The sequence below is a fragment of the Strix aluco genome, chromosome 5 (genome assembly GCF_031877795.1).
Source record: "Strix aluco isolate bStrAlu1 chromosome 5, bStrAlu1.hap1, whole genome shotgun sequence".
In the NCBI taxonomy this organism is placed as follows: Eukaryota; Metazoa; Chordata; class Aves; order Strigiformes; family Strigidae; genus Strix; species Strix aluco.
The window spans coordinates 50,760,582-50,772,638 of NC_133935.1; the positions used below are offsets into that span (position 1 = coordinate 50,760,582).

At 44.4% G+C, this 12,057-nt stretch overlaps 1 protein-coding gene across 6 annotated transcripts in view; it reads right to left on the reverse strand.

Moving 5' to 3' along the window:
• TBC1D30 (TBC1 domain family member 30) overlaps positions 1 to 12,057 on the reverse strand; it is a 57,523-nt gene that overhangs the window by 29,826 nt on the left and 15,640 nt on the right. Inside the window, exon 1 of one of the 6 annotated variants that reach the window (XM_074827324.1) lies at positions 1,672 to 1,904. The exons of 4 other annotated variants lie outside the window; for them this stretch is intronic. In XM_074827324.1, coding sequence (XP_074683425.1) covers positions 1,672 to 1,831 — 160 coding nt within the window. In that variant the 5' untranslated portion in view covers positions 1,832 to 1,904. Of the gene's footprint in view, positions 1 to 1,671; positions 1,905 to 12,057 lie in introns of those variants that run through there. One more of the 6 variants, XM_074827325.1, reaches the window with a different exon arrangement.

Here is a 12,057-nt window from a genome sequence, read left to right on the forward strand (position 1 = left end):
CAAACAGACAGCTGATACAGACACTAAGAAAATTTGAAGGAAATTTCATTCAGCTTATTTTTTAAGGGCTCATTAGGTGCCCCGTCTCTATCACTCTGTGAAAGCATGCATCCTGAATGACGCTGATGTATTTACTTACATATGAACAATATGGAAACCCCAACCCTGTGGGATTTCCTAGCTTTAAGATTATGGCATTTGTGGTTATGCTTCCAATCACCTCCCCTGGTCTTTGTGGGAGTGCAAGTAAAAGAATGTCATTATCCAGATAACATCATTATCTGGGATATTAGAAGACTAGTGTGGTAACTCCTACAGACCTCTCTTCCAAGTCAGGAAATCTCCTTGATAACAGCAACCCCATAAACCTATACCAGAATATATCTGAGACCTTATGAATACCAGTATCCAAAACTCATCTCAAACACAGCAGCAGTCTGCATTGTGTGCACACACAGCTAGTACAATGGGAAACTAAACCTTACATATCTCTGTGCACTGCTCTACATTTCAGCAGACCTCAGGCTTGCATGTTTTGTAAACACCTACGATTAGGCAACTGATCAACAACATTTTAGCTACAAGTGACAGCTCTAACATTGTAAATTGAATTTAAATTTCTAATACTTCATAAAGACACAAATGATCCAAAATTTTGATGGCAGGCAACTAGAATCTAGCATTCAGTAATGATCACCCATCGGTACTTCTGCGAAGAGGGCACCTCCCTGGAGCAAACGCACGCTGTCGGCTGACCACCTGGTCCTTAAAAGATCTTGGTGCCGAAGCAGGATCCAGAAAAAAACAGCCGCAAAGCCGATGCCCTCCTCCTTAGGAAAGGCATGGTTGAGAATTTAGACAACACCCTACCGCAGACAAAGGCTGGGCGGGAGGAGGGGTCTCCAGCAAGTCCAGACTTAGCAGGTTTAGCGGGAGAGGTCTGGTGAGGCTGAGGGGAGAGCGCAGGGCCCCGGCGGTTGGGCCATGCCGGGGAGAGACGGGGAGCGACTGGTGGAAAGCAGCGGCGCCGCGGCCGGGGGGGGGAGAGGGGAGGGGAGGGGGCAGCGCGGACCGGGCACAGCCACACCAGACAAAAGCGCTGCGAGGCGGCGACGCCGGGCGGGAGGAGCGGGGAAAGGCGACGGGAGAGTTGAAGGGCAGAGCCGGGATCCGCCGGGTGAGGAGAGCGGGAGCCGCGCCCCGCGGAAGGGGGCAACGCGCTGCCTCCCCTCAGGGCCCGCGGACACCTCCGGCCTCCCTCCCGCCCGGGGCCGGCCCGGCTCTCCCCCGCCGTGCCGCCTCGCACCCGCTGCAGTGCCGCCTCCGCCCGCTCCCCAGCCCGGGGCTACCTCGCAGGCCCCGCTCCCCGCCCAGCCCGGGCGGGCCCCCCGCCGCCTCGGCCGCCACGCCTCAGGCCGCGACCACGGCGCCTCAGGCAGGCCGGGCCCCGCCGAGGCGCGGCCATTTGCCGGGGACCGGGGCCGGCCGCCGCCCCCGGGGCGCAGACCCCTACCCGCGGCCCTCATCGCCCTCCGGCTGCGTCCTCCGAGCCGAGTCGCCCCCGCGAGGGAGGCGGCAGCCCGGGCCCCGCCGCTCCCCCCTCCCCGCTAAACCGCTTAGGGGATTGCGGCCGCCGCCTCGCCGCCCAGCCGCGGAAGGGGAGGCTGTTACCTGGCTCCAAGGTGCAGAGCAGGCGCGGCGCCGTCCGGGAGATGCAGCTGCGCTTCTTGAGGACGTTGCTGAGGATGGTGCCCACGCCGCCGCCCGAGCTCTGCCGCTTCAGGCATCGCCCCCCGCGCCGCAGCGAGCCCGTCAGCCTGTCCTGCCGCATGGCAGCCCCGGCCCGCCGGCCGCCCCCGAAGGCTCGCCCTAGGGCGGCGGGGCGGGGGGCATGGCGGGGCAGGGGGGGGCCCGGCCGGGCTGCGCGGCAGCGGCTTTGCTGGCTGGCGGGGATCTGCAGTGCAGAGACAGCGAAGTCGAAGTGCGGGAGAGAAGAGAGAGGACGAGGAGAGAAGAAAGAGAGAAAAAAAAGAGGGGGGGGGGGAGAGAAAAGGGAAAAAAAAAAAAAAGGAGTTGCTCCCGCCCACAATCCTAGCATCACTGCCTGAATAAACCAGCAGCCTCTCCTCCTCCAGCACCACCTGGGATGCAGCAGGCAAAGGGGAGCAGCAGCTCCACTTAGAAATAAAGGGATCACAGGCGGCTGTGGCAGGGCTCAGCAGTGGCCAAGGGCTCCAGGACCGCTGCACGGAGATCACCCAACACAGACAGTACTGACACCGCTCACCTGACACCTGTTAACGGGGGGCAATATTGACATTTCTGCTGAGAATGAAATGAGCTAAACATCCAGCAAAGAGACTTCTCACGTGGGATTCTGGCCTACAGCTGGACATGTATAGCTAGTCCTGCTGCCCCTTTCAAAAAGCTGTCCTGGGAAGGAGTCCCACAGGCACTACCAGACCACGGAACAAGGGGAGAGTGACCGATGTAACAACAGCATCTCAATGCCAGGGCGGGCTGGGGTCAGGTCCTGTGGCCAGGGCTGCTCAGGGACGGTCCCAGCAGCAGCAAGAGCAAGCGGGCTGCACTGTTTCTGTGTTTCTGACCCTCCAGCACAGAGACTTTGAACATCCTCAACTAAAATAACAGCCTTTTCTGTGAATCTAAACTGCCACTGCACTTATTACTAATGACGTGCCATGCACTAAGCAGTTAAGAAGCTATTCATCAGCATTTTATTAGATGCATTTTCCAGTGCTATTTGACCCAACAGCATCTTAAAAGGGTTTGACAAAGAATTTCAAACTAGTGGTTTGATTGACAAGGAAAAGTATTTGAAATAATTATAGCTTTTATGATCTAAACCACTCAGCGTTTCTTTGGAAGGAGAGCAGATTTATCACACCACGTTAGTTGGGCTCAGAGACCAGAAGTCAGTCTACCTGCCAACATCTGTAGCTTTGAAACAACAATTTGCTCCTTTATTAAAAAGATGTTTTTCTCAGCCACATTACAAAAATAGGAGAAAACTGGCAACAGGTAAGCAGCAAGGCCAATTATATAAAAGATACACAATATAAAACACAGAAGCAAGCCTTTTTTTAAGATCAGTTCTAGCTATCTTTAGAAGTTACTGTTAAGTTTTCAGAGAAGCATGATTTTGATCATGCCTCTCTAAATATCTGGTTTGGTTTTGGAGAAAAGTCACTACATTTGAGCTGCTAGCTTGCAGTCTGAATAGATAATTAAGTCTGCGTGTCGGTGGTTCTTTTTTTAACAAAGGTGACACTTCCCTGCTGATATAGATGATGCAAATCACTTTATTTCAGTGCCAGCTGGAGATGATGATTTAGTGGTTAAAACATCAAATTGGAAATGAATTAATCTCTCTAGGTGTACAGATTGTACCAACAGGACTGTAACAGAAACATTTAAATACCGGAAGAACCATGTAATCTCTCTAATGTTATTCTCCTCTTCCTTGAGTACTGTACACAAATAGCACCACACTGTTCTTGGATCACTTCAAGACCGGCTAACCCAACACCACATGCCATTGCCCAAAGCGTCAGGAGCCAAAGTGTGAGGAACCTCTCATTATCCATACAGTGAGACTCAGTCATCCCACTAAACTGAACATAATCATATGTTACCTTCAATTTTTAAACAATTACAAATCAGGGCTAAGACAGACATCAATATTTAACTGATGAGGATAACCAGCTCTCAAAGTGAGAATCTGGTGTCCTCATTACTGCTATTTCTCCTACTTGTCATCTTGTCACTCTATAAGAAAACTGGAAACAATCAGGACAATCATTCTGTGACTTGGAACATGGCTACTTCCAAGGACCAGCATACCATTAAGAGGCTTTCCCGCATGCCAGCCAATTAACGCAACATTACTTTTAAGAAAAAAAAAAAAGCAGGAGACAAAATGAAGAAGCCTAGCCATACTATTGGGTTTGATGACTCACTGGATCATTAGCACAAATGGATTTTAGAGACACGGATAAGCATCCCATTAAGCAGACATATACATATCTTAAGGGCAAGAGACTAGCATCTAGAAAAGTGGATGGCATTGGGTTTTAACCACTGATCAGGCAAAGCCTCTAATGTGCCTGTGGCAAGACGTGTTCTGCACCACGCCCTGGATGTGCAGACATCTAAGCATGACACTGCATGTCAGCAGGTTGTATAAATTTGCCATATTCACCACTGTTAAGCTGTAAATAGTCTTCAACAACAGGGAAATTTCAGACAAATCAACCTAGTTCCAAGTTGGTGAAAACGCAACAAATTTTAACTCAAAGATGTCACCAGCCATCATGAATCTAGTTTGATCTACCAATGCAGAGAGGTCTGGCCATGTCCACAAGTCCTCACCTGCAATTACTGATAAGACAGATGACACTTTGAAACTATCTGGGGAGGGGGAGGAAATAAAAGCATTTTGCCTAGCCCAGATATTTACGCTCCAATGTCAAACTTTGCTTCTTCCCCCCTGTAGTTCATTTATTTCCTCCCACACAACAAACTCACTTCCTGAAAAGCCTTACCTCCTTCTTTGGTATCTCTGCAGTCTTACCACCACCTGCTAACCATTCCTTTTTAAGGCCAGATCATACTTCATAAGAAATACTAGTTCACACATATAACTTGCTCAATTGTTACCATCAGCCTTATGGTGATTGGTCAGTCCCATGATCACTACCAGGTTTTGACACAGAGAAACCAACTCCATTTACCTTAAACCTCCCCGTTCATCAGCCTACTTCTCTTCTGTCTGCACTGAGATAATGAGGTAAAAGGCAGCTAGAAAGCAAGAATGAGCACAAGTAGATGGGGCAGTGACAGGAACAGCAGCAGAAACAGGGTCACAGACCAATCTCGCTTTTAAAGAAAAGGACAAGTTTGTTTGCATGGAGCTTTAACTACCCAAACCCAGGATTACTGGAAGGCACATGTCACTGGTTCTCTTCTGATATGTGCAAAGAAGACTGAATGTAATCAAAAGACTAAAAATGGTAAGACATCTTCAGCTGGGTCACTGTATTTCATGAACTCCAGATCCTCCCCTTTATTTCACAGAAAAACGTGTGGACCTCCTGTAATTCTGATTTGCATCACAACATCCCAGTAAAACAGTGAAAGTTTGGGGAGAAAGCTTGTTTGCCATGCTTCTGGACACCTGTGTTAGCAAAAATACTTAAAGCAACATGTACCCATGAAAAAAATACATTGTAATAAATATACCGTATGATAATATTGCAATATGTTTCATCCCAAAGCATTTTAGAAATTATGTTTAGGCAGCATCACTACACCAGCTGCTGATACAGCAAATATCAGAAAGAAATATATATTGATAGGGTGAGGGGAAAAAATGTATTGCAACCACAAGGGAAAACCTATTGTATTGACCACATCACAGGGCCATTGTCTGCTATGTCCCAGAGTTCCATATGCTACCTTTAAGAGCCCAAAAATGTAACCAGAAAATGTAATCCCATTACCACCTGGCTTCAAACAGCTCTACAGAAGTTAGCAAATCAAGAAATTTTAAATCTGTACCAATACATGTTCTGATGTGCATTCTAGTTCATCATGAGCTTCAAAAGAGAAAAGACTTCACTTTCAAACTGTAGTGTATAAGAGAAAACGCATGGAATGAAATATGTCCACTTTGGAAGGAAGAAAGGATAAGGCAGTTTGAGATTCTCCCAGGAGGAAAAACTATTTTGAACACATTTAGCCCATTAAACGATCTTCACCACTGGAGCACAGAATTCCTATCCTACCCGGTTCTATATGTGTTCTATTATTAAACGTCCCCTCTGCCAAAACCAGCCCCACTTCCTTCTGCTTGATCTTAAAAGTCTAAAAACAAGCACGACCCACCTGGAGTTTCACACGCCTCCAATGCACCAGATGGTGCCACCTCCGACAGCTTGAAAAGAGGCCTCTGGCTTGTTGGGTCTTTGACACTGAAGGGCCACAGGTGCTACATCGATGCTACAGTGTGCGTCCTTGAACATAAAAGCTGGCAAAGTTGCACAGCCCAGCGCTCCTCCCACCTCAGCCTGCAGGTAGAGAGCATTGCACTGCAGGTGAGCGGATGCTCTGATCTACCAGCTAGCTCTTAACTATTGTCTGGACCACCAAGTGCAGAGTCTCTAGCACTGTTTCACATATCCACAGTTGCATGAGCACATGAGGAGGGAGTCTACAGGCAAAAGTGGACAGATCTTTGTTATCCAGAAGGAGAAACATGATTTTGAACTAACAGATTCAGTTCTGCCACCAAGCTGGTCTCTGCACTGTGAGAAGTAATCCAGGGTTGTCTTTACTGGACAAGGGATGGTTCCAGAACCAATACAAAAATGATGTTTTTCTACTCTGTTTGTGCCTAGAGAAGGTTAATTTTATGCACTTTCAACAAGTAGAGCTCAGGAAAATGGTGCAGTGTGTTGACACACCACAGTCTCATCAACACAGCATTAATATTTAAAACTTTTCCATTGCATTAATCATCATTTGTCTCACTTTATACATGTCACAAAGGAGGTCAGGACCTCGCTGTGTCCTATAATAGATATCACAGACAAAAAGAGCAGAGCCAATCCTTGCCTATAAAGATATTCAGCACAAATATAAACTGCACAATGGACAGGAAATAACATCTATGATTTTCAGAAACAGAGAAACGAGATTTAAATGATTAGTCTCAGGAAGTGTGCGGCAGAGCTGAGAAACAAATCCAAACAAGCTCAATTCTAGTCCAATGCTTCCTCCTCCTTTAGACTTCAGGCACATAGCCTTCTTACGTATTTCCCCCTTCAAAAACTGACAACACAGTAAGTACGCTTTAACAGAACCTTCTCTTGAAGCCCTAAAACAGCCCACTTGTTTTTGGAGGGTTTAAGACAAACAGGATCTGGGGAATTCTCTTACTAGAGAGCACTCTCTGGCTATGGGGCTTTGTTTACAGCTAAGATGCCTGAAGGAGAATATTGCCTGCATATTGTTTAGCCATATCTATCAAGGGCTGATGTAGAGAACATCATTAAAATACCACTGCTTAGTGTAGTGTTTATCTTTCATCAGGAAATTAATCTACAAGACTATTGCTCCTGTAAAATGCTCACAACTGTATACACACTACATGATCCCTCAGTTTATCACAATCAGGATTCAGCCAAGAGAGAACTTCAGACTCAAGATTCTTTGTTATCTTTTTCATTCTCCCCCTTCCCTCCCACACACAATATCCACTTCTGTCTTCTGTGCTACACATGTACTGGGACAGGATCAATGAGAAAAGAGAAGGTCCCTTCAATATAGCCAAGTCTCCTTGACCTCAACATCACCTGCCCACAAACGTGTGTTGTAATTTACCTTTCAGGAGTGATGGACAGTTATACCTAGTAAGTGTATTTACAAGTTGAATAATGTTCATAACCACATTGCTTCTTGAAGTTTTTGGCAGATACGATACACCCTGAGAAGTATGCTGAATGTTTCAAGCATCAGTGAAAACACTTGAAATATCATATATCTGTAACAAAGGCATCTGTAAATCTGTTGTGAAAGCAGTTTGTACCAGTTTACAGCACAATGGGGTGGAGCTCCGATGACCAGTTTCCCACCAAAGGAGGCACCACATCTGTTGGCAGTGAATCAGCACAGGTAAGGTTGACTGCAGTCCCTCAATTTGTAGGTTGTTCTTAACAGTGGCACAAGATGCTTATGCAACTGGATCACGTAGGTGAGAATATGAAAGCCCTCAAAAGCATCACAGGTTGCTAAAACATAAGTACAGACATGCCTGTAACCCCCTTGAACCTGCCTATCACCTCCCTCCATTTGTAAGCACATAGCTATTTCCATGAATGAGGGAGGTGCAGAAAGTACAGTACCAGGGCTAAAGCAACAGCAGAACAGCACGTATCTCTCTCCCAGACCTATGCGCACTCCAGTAGAGTGTGAAGCCCCTGTCTTCCTGGGTTCTTTAAGAAATCGCACAGTAGTAAGCTACGAGCTTTTCTTAAACCTGTCTCTACAACACAATCACATTGAAAGAATATGTTAATATTCAAATGCTTTACATCACAAATTAATAACTCTATGTCACCAACTCTCACCATCACACCATTAAAAAGCTAATATTCTGCAGCATCTAGAGTTTCTAGGTCAAACTGTTTTGAGGATAGAAGAATTAAATTTGCTGATAATTCAGCAACCCTGAGCACGTAAGTGACAACAACCAGTGGCAATGGGCTGGGTACAAAGAGTGGTCTATTTCACTCCAGGCCCACCACTAGGAATTGATTCTTCCCAGAGCTTAACAGTAGAGAATTGAAAGAATTCCTGAAACGTAGAAACCGACTCATGTTTTTTAAACATCATGCACCACAGATCAGAGGCACTTCAAATATTTCAGAAGAAAAAAAAATTACTCTGACATTACAAAATAAATGTGATGTGGAAACCTTTATCTTAACACAGAGTTCGCTGGCTGCACTGAAAGGACAAGGCAGATATTCAACTCGGAACTATCCATGAAGGAACCAAAAAGGGGTTTAAATATAATATTGCTTGATCACAAGACAGAAGTAAGTTAGTTCCCCTTATTATGTCAGTAATAGAGGTCAACAAACTTGCACAACTGAGTATGCCTGATATTCTATTAAAGCTATTTGTATTCACTGCAGTTCCCATAAATCCTAATTCTGGGCTGCAGCATTATTGCAGTAGGTGTTGTACAAGCACAGCAAAAACCAGACTGCATGCTTTAAATAAGAGAATAGAAAACACATTAGCATATGAAGAAGCACAAGGAGTCAGTGAGATGATATTGGAAGGCATGGTTGACAGCAGTCTTAATATAAGAGCTGCTGTTGAGTTTTTGTAGGCTTCATGGCAAAGATGAGTACCAAGCGACACATACAAAGGCATAAGGTCAGTAAAAGGGCTGAGAGATTAGGTTTTAATCATCAACTCAAGTTCAACATGGCTAAACATCTACAAGTAAATACCAACATGGGGGAGAATTGAGAAGGTGCTTGTCTTAAAATAAGCGTGGGATGGAGGTAGGAGGCACGAGCTAACCTTGAATACTGAGTAAGAAATTACAAGGATGTGACAACAGAGAAGAGTAGGTTGTGAAGAGCTTTGGATATTAAAGCAATGAGAACAAGACATTGACTAGATCTACAATGACCCTAAGGGAAGCATTGGCACCCAGCTCTCATGTGAAGACCTATGTACAAACACCAAAACGTAGGTGTGTTAATAGCAAGCTGAAGTCCACTGATACTTTTAATTCTTTGTACATATATATGTTGTCTTCTAAAAGGACAAAAGCACACCCAGCAAAAAAAGAGTTTGCAGAAGTTTTCTATGTCCCAAATGCTTCCAACAAGCTCTTAATCAGAGAAAAATGATAGATAAGTAAGCAGATGGATCTCTTCATATTGTGAAGTTGCAGGAGGAGTGGAATTCAACAACAGTATCCAGGTTCAACTGTATAAACAAACTCTAAAGTTATAATTGTCATTTGAGGAGCGTAGTGATCTGTGTGGTCCTGATGAAGAAAAAAAGGAAGGGGGGGGGGGCAGGGAGTAAATTTATTTATTTATTTTACTTACCACTTTCATGTGCTGACTGCAACAGTAAAGCAGATCACATGCAGTTACATTAAGCAGATAGTTGGATCTCATGAGCAAGGTAAAAGACATGTCTTACAAGGACTGCTAAAAGTAACAATATATTTTAACTGCTGTAGTAGCCAGTAGCATAAAGTCTACAGTTAACAACTAGAATAAAAGTCATAGCAGTGCTTACATGCTCGATAAAACATATAGAGGACCTTTTAAATTAAATACAAAGTAATGAATTGAAAGGAGGTCTCAGAGCAAATGCCCTTTTTTTTTTGTCAGGGAAGTTAACTGTCTCTACTGAAGCACAGAATTAAAAGATATAATTTTGGTAAGGAACATATTAAGAAGAAAAATCACTGAAGAGGCCTACATCAAAATATTGCTGAAAAGCATGATTGTTAAAATGAAGAAATGTTCCCTTAACCTTGCTAAACAATATGAGGTAAATGAATATCTTGGCCAGTATTCACACCCCAGAATCCAGCTTAAATGCTATATGGTCATTTTAAAAAACAAATCACCAGGTCAGCAGAAAAACTAATGCAATATATGAAAAAATAATTCTGACAGATATGATTTGTAGGCATGCTTAAGACAGTATTTGCAGAAGAATGGAGGTCATAACAGATTGCAGGCTCCCAGCTCTAAAACTGAGCTGCTTGTCCTTTATTAGAATCTGATTATTTGCTTAGCACCTAGCATAGAAATTGAATTTTATGGTGTGGGTCGCCAGCTTCATTGGTCTGAACTGCTATGTCAGAAACAGCAAGATTTTAATCCCCCCAACATGATTAAAGAAAACAAAACCACCCTATGTCCCCAAAGCAAGATTTATCCACAGACAGAATACTTTCAAACATCTCAGATTAAAAAGCAATTGCCAAAATTGGAAAAATTACTAACCACAAAACACCTTTGCTTTGGGCCAGGAAGCACTATGGGAACAGGACCATGTTTATACATAAAAGTTTTTGTATGTTGTTTAGTACTTATTTGCAGTAATGCTAAGGACATCCATCAAAGACTAAGCTCGGGCTGTGCAAGGCTTTTGCTAGATACGTAGCAAAGAGACGGGTTGTTCCTGCACTGCCCAAGGATAAGAGTCCCGCTTCCAGCACAGATCCTCCCTCTCCCAGTACACGTGGCCTCCACGGACAGAGCTCTGTTACATGGGAACAGAAACAAAACCCTTTCTGGGGTTGTGGAAGGGAACGGGGTTCATTCCAAGAGAAGTTCATATAAGCCCCATAGAGCTCCTGGAACCACAGATCTTGATCAACCAATATAGAAGTCCTCCACCAGCACTCCAGTTCTTTGATCACAAATACATTGGTTCCCATTTGCAGATGCCAATAGTTCTGTAAAGAAATGGAAACTTTCCCATGAAGTTTTGCATGTACGTGAAGCTATTGCAGCCCCAAGTACTCCATAGCATGCAATTCCCTTCATCTCCCATGTGAGCCATAGCTTCACAGAGCACATTCTGCAAGTGTTGGAAAAGGAAGCAGCTAACAAAGCAAATGCACCTCAAACTACCACCTCCCCTTCCTGAAAAAAAAGTACGTACGTTAGTCTTTTAAGCAAGTTTGACACAGTGTTTTCGCTGAAGTTCGTAAGATGAAAAGGAGTAAATAGTTATCAGTCACGTTACTACTCCAAGCTTTTTACTCAACAGTTAAATGACAAGATTTCCGTTCATAACCCACTCTTACAGGAGCCACTCTTACAGGACATGTGGATCATAATCCTAATCAATAGGATTAATCAACGGCTCATTTAGTACTCAAGCCTTGAGCCACTAAAATCGATTTTGAACATGTACAATACCATGCACGCATGAGTTTTGGTAACAGCAGAGTTCTGATTGTTTATTTACTACTGCGTATCTTGGGGCAACTCACTTCACTCCACTGAACATGTGCTGCTTCTACCAGCCTTCAAGTAGTCTTGTCTCATTAAAAGTTTGTTTTTCAGAGCACGTTGTACCGTGTGTTCGTCCAGTAACCAGCTCATTAGGTTCACAACTTTACTGGACCTCTCGTATACTTTTTTAAAAAAAGATCAGCTATGTACATTGATTACCTCCCCATTCTGACTTCCTTTAGTCTCACTGGATAATTATTTTTCCTTCAGGATCTAAGGCCCAATAGCTATTGCTGCCAATGACCACTGGATGAGATAAGAAATTAGCAGTAACATATTCTAAAAAGCCCCCCAAAAAACCCCACACTAAATTGTTAGCTCTCAATGATGCATAATCCAAGCAAAGAACCACAAACTGTTCATGCTCTGTATTTTGGTCATATGCACTGTATGGATGGCAGGGAAAACATACTGATCAGTACCAGGTTGCTGTGATTATAGGGGGGAGAACTATAATTTATAGGGA